Source organism: Armigeres subalbatus, chromosome 3, assembly GCF_024139115.2.
Source record: "Armigeres subalbatus isolate Guangzhou_Male chromosome 3, GZ_Asu_2, whole genome shotgun sequence".
NCBI classification, from domain to species: domain Eukaryota; kingdom Metazoa; phylum Arthropoda; class Insecta; order Diptera; family Culicidae; genus Armigeres; species Armigeres subalbatus.
Window position 1 is genome coordinate 112,693,244 of NC_085141.1, and position 18,898 is coordinate 112,712,141.

General features: G+C 40.5%; 1 protein-coding gene across 4 annotated transcripts in view; it reads left to right on the plus strand.

Moving 5' to 3' along the window:
* LOC134221153 (uncharacterized) overlaps nucleotides 1-18,898 on the plus strand; it is a 230,076-nt gene that overhangs the window by 204,952 nt on the left and 6,226 nt on the right. For all 4 annotated transcript variants that reach the window (XM_062700345.1, XM_062700344.1, XM_062700342.1 and 1 more), the window contains exons 5-6: nucleotides 12,508-12,684; nucleotides 14,184-14,298. In XM_062700345.1, the coding sequence (XP_062556329.1) occupies nucleotides 12,508-12,684; nucleotides 14,184-14,298 (292 nt within the window). The remainder of the gene's footprint in view (nucleotides 1-12,507; nucleotides 12,685-14,183; nucleotides 14,299-18,898) is intronic.

Genomic DNA, 18,898 nt, shown 5'->3' on the forward strand with positions numbered 1-18,898 from the left:
ATTGTTCAATTAAAAATTCAAAATCGGAAGCAGACATCCTACCTGAATCGGCAACATGATCGTTATTTTCCGTTGGGACATGGGTATAAACCTCATTTTGAGAAGAGAAATTTTGTCTACCAGCAGCGATGTTTGCATACGTAGGTACATTCGAAAAATTGGAATTTACTGTTGAGGAGCAGCAAAATTTGTTTGTGGATTGTGGTGGGTATGAATTGCTCGACCAGTAACTGGTTTCGAATTTTGAGCGTTTGTAAAATTTCTACCCGTCGAATCTGGGATCCGATTCCGTCATCAATTTCAATCCCGTCATCAATTTTGCACGGGAATTCAAAACTTTTTTGCGTGAAGGGCATTCCCAGAAATTGGATTTATGATTGCCCCCACAATTTTCGCACTTAAATTTATTGGAATCTTCTCTCACAGGACATGCGTCCTTGGCGTGAGAGGTTCCACCACAAATTATGCATTTAGCATCCATGTGACAATGTTTGGTTCCATGACCACACTTTGGGCACTTACGGCACTGGGTGTGGTTTTGGAAATTTCCCCCAGGCCTGAGGAAATGTTCCCATGTAACACGGACATGGGACATATTACAGGCCTTTTCCAAACTTTTCATATTGTTTAATTCACTTTTGTTAAAATGAACTAAATAAAATTCTTAGTTTACTTAATACTAAGTGTCCTTAAGCGGACGGTTCTAGTTTTGTTGCGAAATTAATACATCCGATGTTTTGCACTATTCTTATAAAGATTCTCCAATACTTTGCAATGAGGATCATCCTTATTTCAAATAACAGATGGAGCAAAGACCCAAGCAGCACACATGTTGTAGCGACAAAAACTGTAACTGATATACAACCAAATTTGGTCTCATTTGAGTTGCTGCATCCGAATCAGTATGAGTTGTGCTACTCGGGGAGATGTTGGGCGAATAAAGCTAACAATTTTGTTTCTTCAGGAACAAATTCACTGTCGCAGCTGCACATTGCAGCACTAGCGGAGTTCAGCTGGGACACGCTGGGGCACGTGCCCTATTAAAGCCAATGTGTTCCCTGAAATGTATTTATATGCACCAAAATTGTTTTGCGAAAATACCGTATCGAATATTTTCCCTGAAATTTGATTTAATACGCCAAAATCCGTAGGTATTATTCAAAGAATGGTTTTCCGTAGGAATTCCAAACAAATTTCAAAATGAAATTTCTAAAAGAATGTCAGAAAAAAATCACAAAAGAATTCGTAAAGGAATTCTCGAAGGAATGCTTAGATGAATTTCTGAAGGATTTAAAAAACAAATTCCAAAGAATTTCTCCTAAAACAATTTCCGGTGGTTTTCCTGAAGGAATTTCTAAAGTCTTTCTTCTAAAAGTTCCTTCCGATATTTCTTCGGAAATTTCTTAACAATTCTTTAAAAGAAAAAAATGGATAATCTTTAGAAAATTTCTTGAGAAATTTTTCGGAAATACTTACGGAAATTGTTTCAGGAAAACTTTCCACAATTCCCTTAGAAAAATTCCTTCGGAAATTTCTTTATGAATTCTCGCTTAACTTTTCGAAAGGACCTAAGTAACATTTTTCCATGAATTAATTTGAATGCAGCAATCATTAGCTTCCATGTTGTTCTGTTAATTGCGTTATTTAAATTAATTCATAAACAAAATGTTACTTAGGTCCTTTTGAAAAGTTAAGCGAGAATTCGTTTGGGAATTTCTTCAATTTTTTAAGGATTTACTTCAGCAGGTATTTAAGGATTGTTTTGTAGAAATTATTCCAGTATATTCTTATGAAATGTTTTCGGAAACTCTAGGGAAAACGCCTTGGAAATCCTACAAATTTACTTCAGAACTTGATAACTCTGGAAATTTTATTAGGAACTCATTAAGACCTTCGGATATTCCGTTGAGAGTTTGTTCGGGAATCTTCTTCTGCTACTTCTTATTGCCATGACATAGCACAATGCCACCTCGCAGCGTAGTGTTCATTAAGCACTTCCACATTTGTTGGTTGTTGGTTTCTTAGCCAAGTTACCATTTTTGTATTCGTATATCTTGAGGCTATCACGATGATACTTTTATGCCCAGGAAAGTCGTGAAAATTTCCAATCCGAGAATTTCCTACACCGGAGTGGAAATCGAATCCAGCTACCTTCAGCATTGTCTTGCTTTGTAGCCGCGCATCTTACCGCACGACTAAGGAAGCCCCCTTTTGTTTGTTCGGGATTCTCATTCCTTTGATATTTAGAATCCGTTAGAAAAATTTCCTATTTTATTGTTTATCCCGGAATGCCAATCGACTCAGCTCGACGAACTGAGTAAATGTCTGTCTGTCCGTGTGTATGTGTGTGTGTGCGTGCACATGTGCCATAAAAAACATTAGCCAATTTTTTACATAGTAATTCTAAACCGATTCTCTCACAACAAGCTACGACAGAGAATAAAGCGTAGTTGGTCACTATTGAATTTCATAACGATCGCGTATTCCAAAGAAAATCTAAATGCTAAAATATTTATAAAACATAATTTTTAAGTTATAGCATGCCATAAAATGCCTTGAAGTATCAACCCGTGCAAGCTCTTCTACTCGATTTAGTACACGCAGCGCCGTAGCGTGTGGTTGGCCAGGTTGGCCCCCGCCAAGGGCGCCAGGCCTTTAGGGGGCGCCGAAATCCAGAATTGAACTATAGGAAATGATGACAAATCTCATCAAAGTTTTTTTTACGCGGTTGGGTGGGTACCACTTGAATTTTCTTCGATTTGTTTGTAATTTGTTTGGTGAGGGTAATTCATTGTTTTATTGATGTTGAGGGTCTCAATCGGCTAAAATCGAAAACCTTGGTATATTCTCAAATTTATCGATTCAAAGTGTTTCAGATTCAAGCTTTTAACAGACGTTTCCCTCGGGGACTACATCCGCAATCAACCGTTTGACTTATTTTCGAAAGGACTTTTTCCATCAATAATTGATACAGTTAACAGAACGTAGGCCCAGGGAGCATCTTCACTGCCAAATGCCAAAGGCAAAACATAGAGTAGACTTTAAAAAACGCGTATAATTTTTGTTCGTGATTAAGAAATCTAAGCCGTTTCCAAGTAATAGATACTCGGATGTAGTGATAGGGAGTTTGTTTTAATTTGAGAAAAATTCGGACCATAACGGTCGCATTTGATCCTGTGAAATTTTCGATTTATTTAAACAGACAATTGTATAAGGGCGAAAATTTATTGGCCTAACCAATTCAACCAATGCTACCAAACTACCGATAGGCCCACTCTACGAATTGATATATTTTGATCCGAATAGGCCCGAAGTTGTCTTTTTTTATACCACTTGGTCAAATCGCTATTCTTACCTTACACTAATTCTCTCCAAGTTGAATTAGTTATCTCAGTCTGAAGAATCAGGACGATGTTTTTTACTTGTCCGACGTTGAAGCTGTTGTATGTTAGAAAAGAATTCCAATCTTTAAATTACTTTTCAAAATTTCACAGAAAGCGAGCATGGAAGCACCCTCTCCACCACTGATCAAATGTGGTTTACAATTATTTACGATAGACGACAGACTATACTAACCTTCAAAAAGGCTACAACTCATCGGCCGAAAATTCGGGCACGTAAGAAGAATATCGTCCTGTTTCTTTAGACTGAGAATTCCAACTTCCGAGTATTAGGGTAACTGTCCTATTTTGGACCCCTAGAGGAAGTGCATCCCAATATATGCTTATATCTATTGAAATACAGGTTCGATATGGGCGGATATGACACCATTTCAAAGATGAAAGTCTTGTTTATGAAATATAAATTCGAAATGGGCTTCAGTTATTGATAAATCACTGAAATTTGCCATTTTCTGAAATGAAAATATTCTTAGTTTTGGACAGTGCAACATATTTTGGACCCCCAAATGTACACATTTTGGACACCCCCAATTTAGTCTCTTCAAAGTCGAATTTCTAATTTACCCTGGTCAATTGAGCCGAAGCCAAGTCTTATCTTTCGATTGGCATGCATCAATGAGAAGATTCCTGATGCGTTTTAAATTCACAATATTGACAAAAACTTATTGTGTACGTTCTGAGATTTTCAGTGATGTATACTTTTAAGCGTAACGCTTTGTAACGCTCGCCTTCTTGAACAATCTAATTTCCTCGAAATTTCATCTAAATATCGCTTTTTTGCACGGGAAACCAGTGAAACAGATGCTGAACAATAGTAATTTCCTGAAGCCAATGGGGGAGTTAGCAGCGGCATTGTTCTTAGTTCAGCAATCAGAAAATTGTCGCCAGGAGGGTCCAAAATGTGTAGGGGTCCAAATCAAGTTGGTTACCCTACATCTTATCCAGTCGAAAAATATCCTACCCTAACACTGTCCAGTAGAGTAGTTCTTTCAAACCACCGACCAATGTCTAATGGTGATTCCGAAGGTCTTTCAATCCACTCCTTCTTGTTGCGACTACGTCCGAAAGTGATCCAACCACTGATCGGCACAATTGAGATGGATTTTATTGGCCTAGCTAGATCCACTGCGTGCGTGAATTCACGTGCGTGCGTGAATTCACAACAAGGGAGTCTGGATTTTGTGTCAGTAAGTTATAGAGACTAAAAGAATTCATAAAGCAAACATTTATTAAATCCACCACGCAAAAAATGTTGATAATGAAAGAAAAGCAGCTCCTATCATGCCATTTGTTTGAACATGCATGAAAGTAAGGGGCGCCCAATACCGGTTTCGCCAAGGGCGCTGGGAGTCCACGCTACGGCTCTGAGTACACGACTTTAGTACAATAATACTTTACTTAGTGATTTTGAAACTAATATCACAAATTATTCAGCATGTTAACGAATTTCCCTATAATGCATTTGATTGTTTCATTAAACAATCCAATAATGCACGAGAAAGGCACAATCACTGCTAGGTGGATCAATCTGGTTTTTTTTTAGTTTATTTTCAGACTAAGGCCGGAGTGGCTTGTGCAGTGCATAAAAGTCTTCTCCATTCAGCTCGGTCCATGGCTGTACGTCGCCAACCACGTAGTCTGTTGAGGGTCCGCAAATCATCTTCCACCTGATCGACCCACTTTGCACGCTGCGCACCTCGCCTTCTTGTTCCCGTCGGATCGTTGACGAGAACCATTTTCACCGGACTATTGTCCGACATTCTGGCTACGTGCCCGGCCCAGCGCAGTCGTCCGATTTTCGCGGTGTGAACGATGGATTGTTGTCCCAACAGCCGATGCAACTGGTGGTTCATTGGACTCCTCCACGTCCCGTCGGCCATCTGCACCCCACCATAAATGATACGCAGCACTTTTCTTTCGAAAACTCTGCGTTGCGCGTTGATCCACCACGAGCATAGTCCAGGTCTTGTGTTCGTAGAGAACTACCGATCCAATAAACGTTTTGTAGATAGTCAGTTTGGTACGGCAGCGAACGATTTCCTGCCATGACGCGTCTCCGAATTTCTCTGCAGGTATCATTATCGGAGGTCACCAGTGAGCCAAGGAATAAGAATTCTTAAACCACTTCGATTTCGTCACCACCGATACAAACTCGTGGTGGGAGGCTTACATTGAGCCTCTTCCTATCATGTACTTCGTCTTCGACGTGTTGATGACTAGTCCAATCCGATTAGCTTCCCTTTTTAATCTGATGTAGACTTCCTCCATCTACTCAAAGTTACGTGCCACAATATCAAAGTCGTAGGCGAAACCAAAAAGCTGAACGAACTTCGTAAAAATCGTACCCCTCGTGTCAATCCCTGCCCTTCGTTTTACTCCGCTCCAAAACGATGTTGAATAGCGGGCAAGAAAGACCACCACCTTGCTGTAACCCTCTGCGCGTTTCGAAGGGACTCGAAAATACCCCTGAAACATGAACTACGAATTTTCGGAAGAGTTCCTTTAGGAGCTTCTTGAAATAATGTTTGAAATTTTCTGTAAAAGTTCTGGAGGTATTGCCTAAAGAACTATTTAAGTTATTAACGAAAAAATGTCCTGAAGTTAATTCCCGAGGAATTCTTGAAAACGTCAGAATTCTGGCCAGAAGTGAAACCTGGCTTTGACTCTGGAATTGCTTGCTAGAAACCTCCCCAAAATGTCGAGATTACCTCTATCTATCCTTCAGCAGATTATCATTATGATTTCAGACTAAGGCCGAAGTGGCCTGTGCGGTATATAAGAGTCTTCTCCACTCGGCTCGGTCCATGGCTACACGTCGCCAACCACGCAGTCTACGGAGGGTTCGCAAGTCATCTTCCACCTGCTCGATCCACCTTGCCCGCTGCGCACCTCGCCTTCTTGCGCCCGTCGGATCGTTGTCGAGAACAATTCTCACTGAGTTACTGTCCAACATTCTGGCTACATGCCCAGCCCATTGCTGTCGTCCGATTTTAACAGTGTGAACACTATCATTTTTTATTTCTGCAGCTCGGCAAAATCCGCACAGCCATGGCCCAGCAGAATAAAATACTGATATCCCGTCAAAATTTGTTTTGTTAGCTGGGTTTCGGCAAATTATTTGCTGATTTTCAGCAACTTTGACAGATATCTCGGCAAAAAACATGATTGCTGGGACTCGGCCGTGCAAATCTCTGTAAATTGATAAGATCCCGGTTAAAAAATTAAGTGTGAACGATGGATGGTTCTCCCAGCAGCTCATGCAACTCGTGGTTCATGCGCCTCCCCCACGTACCGTCCGCCATCTGCACCCTACCATAGATGGTACGCAGTACTTTCCTTTCGAAAACTACAATTGCGCAATGGTCCTCCACGAGCGTTGAAAGTTGTACCACTCGTGTTAATCGCTGCTCTTCGTGTTACCGCTTCCAAAGCGATAATGAATAGCAGACACAAAAGACTATCACCTTGCCGTAACCCTATTCGCGTTTCGAAGGGACTCGAGAATTCCCCTGAGACTCGTCGCTTTGATCAACCGTATCAGTTTATCCGGAAATCCGTGGTCGTGCATAAGCTACCATAGCTGGTCCCGATTGATTGTATCATATGCGGCTTTGAAGTCGATGAATATATGATGCGTGGGCACGTTGTATTTGCGGCATTTCTTTAGTACTTGGTGTATGGCGAACACCTGGTCCGTGGTGGAGTGTTCATCCATAAATCTTGCCTGGTACTGCCCTACGAACTCTCTTGCAATTGGTGTTAGTCGGCGGCATAAAATTTGGGAGAGTACCTTGTAGGCGGCGTTCAGCAATGTGATTGCGCGGTAGTTGCTACTCTTCTCCTCAACTAACTGCTCACATTCGCCATCATACCAGTCATTTCTCTGATCCAGGGACAGTGCTAGTGCAGCGGTTGCGGTGCTTCCAATGGACGATTGAATATCTCTCCAGCATTTTTTAAGAGACGCTGCACCTAGCTGTTCTTCCGTTGCACAGTGGTCCAGGTAGCATACAAAGCGGTAATAAGTTGTTCAAGCCGAACATAGCAGAGATAGAAAAAAACTTTGTTCTACAAAGTTGCTCCTAACGGTGAGGGGCTTATTGAGGTTTTCATAAAAATTAGGGTGGGCCACATTTGAAAAAAAAGAAAAATAAAACTTTTTCATTTGCAGAGGTACGGCTTTACAATATTCCGCGAAGTTACAGTTCAGTCAGAATTCAAGAATTTTGCTAAAGAAATTATTTCTCTAGCTCTTAAATTGACCGATTTAGAGCAATTTTCCCAAGTTTACTTAGGGTGACCCTTAAAAAAACAGTTTTTTTTGCTCTAACTTTTTTGTTTCAAATTTCTCAGCAATGTGATGTTCAGAGCACTTTTTGTACTTTTCAGGGCGCAACTTTTCATGTACTTAGCGTTGCCATATCTCATGCGGATCAAAAGTTATTGAGGTCTTTCTTCGAAAAAAACGTTTTCTTCTAACGGTTGTATCTATGAATGGCGCAAACATTTTTTGTTTTTTTCCATTTTCAAGCCCTAATTTGCTATTTTTAAGTGTTTTGCTTCCATGGCTTACTTCGTGATATGGCAAACGTCACACAATTTTGTTATAGAGCTCGAGTAGAAGCTAATATCTTGAAAACAGCAGTTCTTATGAACTTGATATGAATAAGAGGTAACATGACAAAAAATAATAACAAAAATGATTATCCAAAATAAATACTTTAGGCATAACATTATCAGATATTTTAATACAAAACGAAACATAATTATGTTTTGCCTTTGATATTGTAATAACAACATATGTTATGCTTTGAATATTTTGTATATTACTTTTTGTTATTTCGTATCTTATACATGTCAGTAATTTTCGCTGAGACACTCTTCCTCTTTCCTACGATATGCTGATCCCTAAGATCGGTTGAGAAATGTTGGAGTTATGACAGTTATGGTGAATCAAAAATTGACAAAAATCGAGGGGTCCATAAAAGTGATTTCGTCCATAACTAACGAGGGGTCCATCTTTCTTAAAAATTTAACTCGGATCCCTAATAAACTCGCCGAAAGCATTCGAATGAACATAAATTTGGGCATTTTCAAAGACCTCGTGCAAATAGTGGCTCGGTCTCAGCGAAAATTACTGACATGTATAATAAAATAACAAAAAGTAATATACAAAATATTCAAAGCATAACATATGTTGTTATTACAATATCAAAGGCAAAACATATTTATTTTTCGTCTTGTATTAAAATATCTGATAATGTTATGCCTAAAGTACTTATTTTGGGTATTAATTTTTGTTATTATTTTTTGTCATGTTACTTCTTATTCATATCAAGTTCATAAGAACTGCTGTTTTCAAGATATTAGCTTCTGCTCAGGCTCTATAACAAAATGGTTTGACGTTTGCCATATCAAGAAGTAAGCCATGGAAGCAAAACACTTAAAAATAGCAAATTAGGGCTTGAAAATGAAAAAAAACGGTAAGTTTTCATTGCAATAATATGGGGTTATTTTCAATTATCCCCTCGATTCAAATACCCTTAAATGACGCCTGAAAGTAGTAGAATAAGGTCGAGAAAACAGATTGAAAAAATGTTTGCGCCATTCATAGATACAGCCGTTAGAAGTAAACGTTTTTTTCGAAGAAAAACCTCAATAACTTTTGATCCGCATGAGATATGGCAACGCTAAGTACATGAAAAGTTGCGCCCTGAAAAGTACAAAAAGTGCTCTGAACATCACATTGCTGAGAAATTTGAAACAAAAAAGTTAGAGCAAAAAAACTATTTTTTAAGGGTCACCCTAAGTAAACTTGGGAAAATTGCTCTAAATCGGTCAATTCAAGAGCTAGAGAAATAATTTCTTTAGCAAAATTCTTGAAATCTGACTGAACTATAACTTCGCGGAACATTGTAAAGCCGTATCTCTGCAAATGAAAAAGTTTTATTTTTCATTTTTTTCAAATGTGGCCCACCCTAATTTTTATGAAAACCTCAATAAGCCCCTCACCGTTAGGAGCAACTTTGTAGAACAAAGTTTTTTTTCTATCTCTGCTATGTTCGGCTTGAACAACTTATTACCGCTTTGTATGCTACCTGGACCGTTGGGAGTGCCACTTCCAGCTGATGCGCGTAGTTTTGGGCTAGTCTATAGACCGTCTTGTAGCCGCCCAATGTTTAGCTGCGGCGGACGACTCCGACGCGTGTTGTACACCGTCGAGAGTTTTGAGCGCAGACATACTGCAACGAGGTAGTGGTCGGATTCGGGTATACCTCGTTAGGCATAAATACGTTAGGCATAAGGACGATAGGCATAACGGACGTTAGGCATAATGTATTATAGGCTTAATGGACGTTAGGCATAAAATTACACAAAGAACAGCCTATGACATAATGGCATAAAAAAGTGCGAACGTTTGTGATGTCGGAGAAGAATTTACCGTCGATTAGAACGTGGTCGATTTGGTTTTCCGTTACTTGATTAGATAATTTCCATGTGGCCTTGTGGATATTCTTACGGGGAAAGAAAGTGCTTCGGACTACCATTCCGCGGGAGGCTGCAAAGTTTTGCATCGTTGGCCGTTGTCGTTCGATACGGTATGCAGACTATCCGGTCCGATGACCGGTCTATACATTTCCTCCCTTCCTACCTGTGCGTTCATGTCACCGATGACGATTTTGACGTCCCGCAGTGGGCATCCATCGTATGTCTGCTCTAGGGATCCTATATTAAGAGATGTGCGAATACTTTTCGAGACGATTTAGCAACGCTGTTACTTTCGTAAACAAACGCTGCCAGCACTTGCCGTGGCGCAAAATGTTGGAGCTCGAACATGACTTGCGCATAATGGCATTTTCAAATTTCGTTATCTAACGTCTAACAGTGCATTATGACTAAAATAAAAGTGCAATACAAATGAACAAAGTACCATGCATAAACTAGACTACTTCAACTTGCCAATGTAAAACAAATTGTTTATTCGACAAAACTTTTCGTAAAATCTTTTTCATTACAATCGCAATACCTTTCAACCCGCAACAATAACAATGTTCATTTGGCTCAGATTGTGACAGCTCTCAATGCTCGATTGGCTCAAGATGGCCGCTTTCGCATATCTCTGAATGTAGGATCCCTAGTCTGCTCCAGCTGCGCATAGAACGCTTCTTTCTCGTCGTCGGGCAGTGCACGTTGATGATGCTATAGTTGAAGAAACGGCCTTTAATCCTCAGCTTGCACATCCTTGCGTTGATTGGCTGCCACCCAATCACACGTTGGCGCATCTTACCCAGCACTATGAAGCCGGTTCCCAGCTCGTTGGTGGTGCCACAGCTTTGGTAGAAGGTAGCCGTTCGATGCCCGCTTTTCCACACTTTCTGTCCAGTCCAGCGGATTTCCTGCAGCGCTACGACGTCGAAGTTGCGGGGATGTAATTCATTGTAGATTATCCTGTCGCAACCTGCGAAGCCTAGCGACTTGCAGTTCCATGGTCCAAGCTTCCAATCGTGATCCTTTATTCGGCGCCTAGGTCGTTGCCGATTGTATCGAGTCGTATTATCTTCTATATTGTTCGTAATGGTTGTTTTTAAAGGCGGCTTATTGGGCCTGCGCAAACCTCCTGTCTCGTCGGAGGGCGGTCGTGTCAGGGCTGTTTAGCGTCCCACCTAACACCAGGACTTGGGCTTGTGCGCTTTGAGTGGCACACGGTCGCTTTGGCGGAGCCTACTTGCGGATACATGCAGCTTTTTATAGAGGTTTAACAGGGCCCACTGTCAAACCCCACCACATCCTAGGCAGGCGCCACAACTCGCAGATGGCCTGGGGAGGGATCGTCAAGCCCTTGGGCATAGTCCCTGCTGCCCCTGTTCAACGTGTTATCAGTCGATTCGTTACTAATAATTTGCCATCAACATTTTAAATCTTTTGGATTTAAAAAACGAAAGCGGACTACCTACTCAAACTTATTATTTATCTTTATTAATGAGATCTTCGGCCCTTGGTCGGCTCATCTCGTGAGCACCTTCTCTTCTTCTTATTGGCATTACAACCCTACACTGGGACAGAGCCGCCTCGCAGCTTAGTGTTCATTAAGCACTTCCACAGTTATTAACTGCGAGGCTAACACGATGATAATTTTATGCCCAGGGAAGTCGAGACAATTTACAACCCGAAAATTGCCTAGACCGGCACCTGGAATCGAACCCAGTTACCCTCAGCATGGTCTTGCTTTGTAGCCGCGCGTCTTACCGCACGGCCTAAGGAGGGCCCCCTCGTGAGCACCTACTCAAACTAAATCAGCTTATATAATAAAACTTTATTATATTTGCGTTTGTTGTTATGTGCCAAATTCAAGGGTAGTTATTTTATTAAAAATATTTTCATGTAATCTTCAGTATATCACTTGTATGCTGCCACCCTGTATAGGAAGTATTCTTATAGACGTTCCAGACCTGCAAAGTTACTGTTTTAATTTGATTTTATTCTGCCTTTTATAACTTGCAGTCATACCTTATTTTCAAATCCATGTCCAAAATTTGGCAAAAAACAGAATGAAAAGGTTTATTTTGTTTCTACTACAACCCCGGGCACCCTATATGCTCATTGTTATTTCCCAGTTGAACCACAGAATATGCATCGAACATAAAAACTTAAAAACCACATTCCAGGATACGTGGATCGGCTCCAACGGAAACAAAACAATTTCATTTATGTGCGGTCTAGTGTAAAGTATAAATTATACCACCCCTAAACCGTAGCACCCCGGGGATATGGGTGCATAATTAATCATATGGGTTGGTTTCGCGTAAAGTACATTAAAACGTTTCGAAAGTGTGTGGCAAATAATTTATTCATAAATCAATTTGCAACAACCACCTTTCTGCTCGATTTACCGATGTTGAACGACATTGTGATCATTCGAGAGGCTAACCACCGAATAGAAAATTCAATAGCAATTGTGCTTAAAAAAGCATTGGTTTAGATGAAGTAGGAAAACTCTCAACAACCTACCGAACCGAGAATGTATTTGTACCAATGTTACACATTCATCACTCAACAGTGAACATAAGCACTAACAGTTTTTCTCAACATGTTTTCCACATTTCAGCGCACGGAATTGATTGCTTCAAATGTGTGTCAATGAATGGAGCGAACAAAGCCTGCGATGATCCGTTTCACAACAACTACTCGACGGCGATATTGGAATCGCCGTGCATGGGAGGCCGGAAGGGCCGGGACGGACTGTTTCCGGCCACATCGTGCATCAAAATTGCCGGCTACTATGGTGAGTATACGCATCTGCAACCGTTCCTGCTGTGGCAAATTTCCGAGGTGTACCTGCCTATAGTGGGCATTCGTTTTCACGGGCAGGTTTTCAGAGCAATGATTAGATCAGTTTTCTTTGATCCTATAAACCATCACCGGGCGACTGAAATCGAATTAATCCAGTTATGAGTCGCTGCACTAGCCAATAAGGCCCAATTATCACAAACTTTTTACGCTATCGACAGTTCTAGCATCAGTTTCATGTGCTTTTATGATCGATTGAGTGTTCATGAAATTCAACAATTTGTGTGCACTACTTTAGAACCACCAATAATATGGCAGGCCTTTGATCCTCCCAGGTTAATAAACCTATAGGATGAAGACCACGTTTTTTTTTTTTCTTTTTTATTAAAGAGGCTTTCAGCTCTTGGCTGGTTCACCTCTGGGAGAGGACCAAGGTATGAATGAAGATTTATCGTGAACGTCTAGTGAAATGGATACAGTATGCCTAGAAAGTCATCGCCCAAAAACCTAGACCGAACCGATAATCGAACCCACCATCTCCGGAATTGGCAATCCTACGCCTATCCTCGCAAGACTGACTGGATACCCGTTTATGGTGATATCCAGCATGAAGTATTTTATTATATAGAGAATTTTTTAATTATCGTTCACTCATTCATGTTGTTGCAATGCTGCCTGCCTTCCAAGAAGAAATAATCTCCCAATTCATAACGGCGCGTTTAAGCTACACTACCCGAAACAACTCTTCTTCTACCAACAGTCACAATTTTCCTAAAAGCCTATTTTCCTACAAGCCGCTTTCCAGATAACTTCAGCCATAAAGCCATTCAAGAATCATTTAGTCATTCTGTCCGTATGGCAAAATGATACTTTATATGCATCGATGCATCTCATCCTTCCGCCCCCCATTCTGTTGATGACGACCGATGTCACCAATCCGGAACACGAGCATGAAATGAAGTGTTGATGTGACTCCTGTTGCAAGTGTGAAAAACAAGAAAAGGGTTGGATCTGCATTTGCATAGTCGGGCACGTATCAGAGGTCTATCCTCTTGGTTCATCGCTTTTAGTAATACGTGACGAAGGAGAGAAATCATGTCGGGTGATGTTGTCCGCACCAAACCGCCATTCGTAGTCCTCCAGAGCCTCATACGCTTCGACTTCCTGCAGATACATATTTCACATCGTTATCTATATGCCCCGGGAAAACTGACCACCAGGAGTCAGCTCGAACGAGAGGCGCCGAACCGAACATTCCCCTATGCGCCATGCAAGTGCCTTCACATGAATCCGTAATAACCCCAAGCAGAGAATGGTTCGCTCTTGGAACAATAATGAACGTCGGTCATGCCCAATATGTACGTACACCCATCCATCCATCCACCATTAGCCGGAACGCTCCTCCGTCGCTGTCTCTCTGGTGCGATGGCCAACGAGCAAAAACGTTGCATATTTGATTCATCAACCTCTCATTGCACTTTTATCTTGTTCCAGATGACACCGGCGAAACAATCACCGTACGGGGTTGTGCCCTGGACAGTGGCACGCTAACCACCGATACGGAAATCATTCGGATGTCCCATTGCGGACGGTTCTTCTACGATGATAGGTGAGTGGTGGAATTTGTTTCCAGGGGGTGGTTGCGTGAATTGACTGCTCAAAATGTCGTTTTTAATCATCGTTTAAAATTGATAGCGATTACAACTTATTCAAACAACTTATTTTTAACGTAAATCATTATGTTTGCTCATGCTAGAGAAGTATTTTATTTCAATTTAAAGCTCACACTGTTACGTAATTTTTGTTTGTTTATTTTTTTCTATTTTATAGATTTAAAATTTTCCAAATAAATAAATCAACTAATTTTAAAGATGAAAATGGCAAAATGATGTCAACAGCATGAGTCATTTTCAAATCACTTTGCTAATTTCGGTGATGAATTGAGCAGAGCCAATTGAATTGGTGGTATATGCCATTTGGCAGTTTGAAATGCTGCAAATTTGCAATTCAGAAAGTTGCAATGTGTTAACGTTGGCTTTTTAATCTAAATAAATTAAAATGGCTTGTTTGGCATAGCCCGACGATTCGGTTCAATGAAATGGCCCCTTTTCATGGATAACCAGATCATAATACATTTTAAAACATAAAAACCTTAACATGACCTGCCTATGACGAGGTGAGGTTTGGCAGTGGGCTCTGACAAACTCCTACAAAAAGCTGCATGTGTCCACAGGCAAGTCCTAGCGCTCAAAGCGCACAAGAGCCCAAAAAGTCCTCCGACAAGGGAGAAGAGTGGAGTGACGGAGGTTGCAACTAGCAGCAACTGAGTCTCCCTGACTCCTGAGCGATAGATGATGTAACCCTATCAGCACACTCGGCGAGCCACTACCCGGGATACGGCTGGTTGTCGAGCAACTCGATGATCGAGTTTGCGAGCGTTAGGCACAACATCAGCAGGAAACTGTAGCAGAACTTTCGTTCGATTTCATTCAGTCGCAGTACAAGATTTCGAATAGAGCTGTACTAGCTCAATCGAGTATGTTCTGCCAAACAAAATGTAAACAGAGAGAATACGAGATAGCTGTCTCCGTGTTCAGTATGCCGCCTGCTGGAGAGACAACCTTCAGCGCATGGCGAATGTGAGTAAACAGAGAGAATAAGCGATAATTTTATCTGCGTGTAGTATGTTGCCTGTCGAAAAACATCCTTCAGGGCATGGATTGGCAGTTAATTTATTAACAAGCAAATTGTGTTTGATGGCCATAAAAAGCAATATTATTCCTTGAACAGTTGCAACCGATTTAAACATTATGCCGATACAATATGTTTTGTCAATTGAGATATTGTTACGACAATAACTATAAATTCAATGTTTATTAGAGTTTATGCCACAGATCCAATTTTGAGCTAAATAATTCAATGCAAGATTCAATAATAAATTACTTGGGTCACCTTTTTGAACGTTTTTGCCTTTCACCACTCGGTGAATAAGGTTGGTTTTTTTTTTCTTTATTTTACGCAACTATTTTTACGTAGATTTTTTTCGGATATACACGTTTGTTACGTGGATTTTATAGATTTTACTACAGCACCTTCACCCTCGGAACCGTCGGTGTACATGACTGTCGAGAGTTGGAACTTAGAGGCGGAGGCGAGTAGCTGCTGAACAACAGGGCGCACATTCTCCGGGGGGGCACATGTGTGGGGTTTGAGTAAGTTACCATCAGCATGCGATTATACATTCACATCTCAGCGTGTCGAACAGTGACTAGCAAGCCATGACTACGGCGGTGCTGCCAGGTTATTTGTTGGATCCTGACGCTTATTTCAAAAGGTGAGTTGAATTCAATTTGTTAATGTGCTAATGTGTTAAAATATTTGATGATTAAAAAAAACACAAGGCAATGGGTTTATATTGCTACAAAGCGCGTCTGGAAGAAGGCTGCAAAATGGATTGTGGTTTGGAAAATCACAAAGCGCGTCTGGAAGACCGCTGGAAAATGGATTGTGGTTTGAAAAATCACAAAGCGTGTCTGGAAAACCGCTATAAAATGAATTGTGTTTTGGAAAATCACAAAGCGCGTTTGAAAGACCGCTGGAAAATGGATTGTGGTTTGGACAAAGCGCGTCTGGAAGACCGCTGGAAAATAGATTGTAGTTTGAAAAATCACAAAGCGCGGGGGATCGCTGGAAAATGGTTTGTAATTTGCAATACCACAAGGCGCGTCTGGGAACTGCCAAGAAAAGGGTTGAAAATCTAGAAAATCCTGAGGTGTGTCATGGAAGCATTGATTTTGGTTAAAATCAATTTAGTTTGAAATGTACAACCTGGCGACTTTAGCGTACATGAGACTACCAGTTAAGATAGTTCTATACGAAATCTGAGAGATATGGAGATCTATCGTGAGCTACAAAGTTGCTTGGAAGGCTATTATCTTGAAGTTAATTTTGGAATTTACTGACTTAGTAGTCGTAGCGGAATTACCCGTTGAATGAGATATCCAACATTCACGAAGCTCAAAAACGTTGCCAGCATTCACAAAGTCATAAGTTTGAAGTTATTGGCTAATAGTACTGGTTAACATAAGTCTAAAATTTAGGTATATACTTATGCTATCTCATTTAAGTATGATATCTCTGCGAAATTTTAGATAAATATCATATCCTTGGCCAGATGTTCCCTAACTACTTGTACATGCCGCCCACCTAGAAGAATTGCATATAGCTTGCGACCCTCCCACATTGGCTTTAAAATTAATAATATAATTTTTTGGATAAAAACGAGTTCGCATTGGATTGAACAACCCGAGTAGACGATAATAGCTCATTAATATCGAATGTTGATAAGATAGCAAAATGAGATATGGACATGATTGATATAAGAGATAAAAGATCAGACGATAATATCAAAATTTTGCACTAAAATATCATGGGAAGATCAAGTTATGCTATTTGTAATAAGTGATCAATATCATGAGCCATTAGTTTGGTCTTATTCATAGCATATATTCATATTTAAATGATATTTCGGTGCAAATTTTTGATATTGTTGCCTGTTCTTTTATCTCTTATATCAATCAAGTCTATATCATGTTTTGTTATTCTGTTCATGGCTTCTGCCCGGGAAACCATTATGAATTGCGTCATATCCCATCATTATATTACTTTGAATGGATTGGAAATAATTTGGCATTTAAACGAATTTAGATAGGATTTGGATTAGATTTTGGTTGGATTTGGACTTGGTTGGAATGGATTTGAATTGGATTTGGATTGGATTTTAATGGATTTGAAACGGATTTGGATTAAATTTTGGTTGAATTTGGACTTGGTTGGAATGTATTTGAATTGGATTTGGATTGGATTTGGATTGGATTTGGAATGGATTTGAAACGGATTTGGATTAGATTTTGGTTGGATTTGGACTGGATTTGGATTGGATTTGAATTAGATTTGGATTAGGATTGCGTTTGTTTGGATTTGGATTTGGAATGGATGTGGATCGGATTTGGATTAGATTTTGATTGGATTTGGATTGGATTAGGATTGGATGTTGATTAGAATTGGATTGAATGTGGCTTGGTTTTTTATTGGAATTGGATTGAATTTGGATCGGATTTGAATTGTCTGGATTTCATTGTATTTGACAAAATCTCAAATTTATTGTTCTCCATTCACTACATAGATCTAAATCTTATGGCTGTGATAGATTTGTGGGACAAAATAGGGACAAAAGTATGAATCAAGATTCATCTTAAGAATCAAGTATGAATCAAGATTCACTAGTATGGAAATTTTTTTCAATTTTTTTATGGGCCCGCCCTTATATTCGGTTCAATTTGATGCCATGATGCTCTGGACAAAATTTCAGCCAAATCGGTCAACGTTTGGGCGGTGCTAAACTCGTTGGAAGTTTATATGCAAAAATGTATGCAGAAATATCCAAAAACAGTTGTTTGCATTTTTTTGTTAAATATCTTGGCTGTGCGAAATGGACAAATTGATATGAAATTTGCGAAAAAGAATCCACGTGTCTTGGAGGGAATCGAAAACTCAACCTCCTACTCTTTAGATAGGCGTGATAACCCCTACACAACAAGACCACTTAAAGGTCACGTTTGCGGAAAAGCCATCAGAATCAGAGTACCAACCTCCACCGCGGGAGGGGAGGTTTGAAAATGTGAAATTTCGATTCTAGAAGTACCTTCCGAGAATCTTGTACAGGTACTCGGGAATTCCGAAGACGCAGGAGCGCATCTGAAATAGCTGCCCAACTGGCACTATTGAATGCATTCCTTACGTCGAGAGTCACTACTGCACAATACCGAACTCCCCTCCTCTTACGCTGGATAGCTATCTCCGCGGATTTGGTGACCGACAAGATAACGTCTACGGTCGACTCACCCTTTCGGAAGCCAAACTGGTTACTCGATAGACCATCCGCACCCTCCTTGCGTATCAACAACCTGTTGAGAATGATCTTCTCCAGTACCTTCCCCGCCGTATCAAGCAGGCATATTGGTCTATATGCCGACGGATCCCCCGGTGGTTTTCCAGCGTTTGGCAATAGGACCAAGCTCTGCCTCTTCCAAGCTTCAGGGAAGACTCCCTTGTCCAGTCATCTCTGCATGACAGATCTGAACATATCGGGAGCCTCAGCAATGGCCGCTTTGATGGCCAGATTCGGAATACCATCCGGTCCTGGCGCC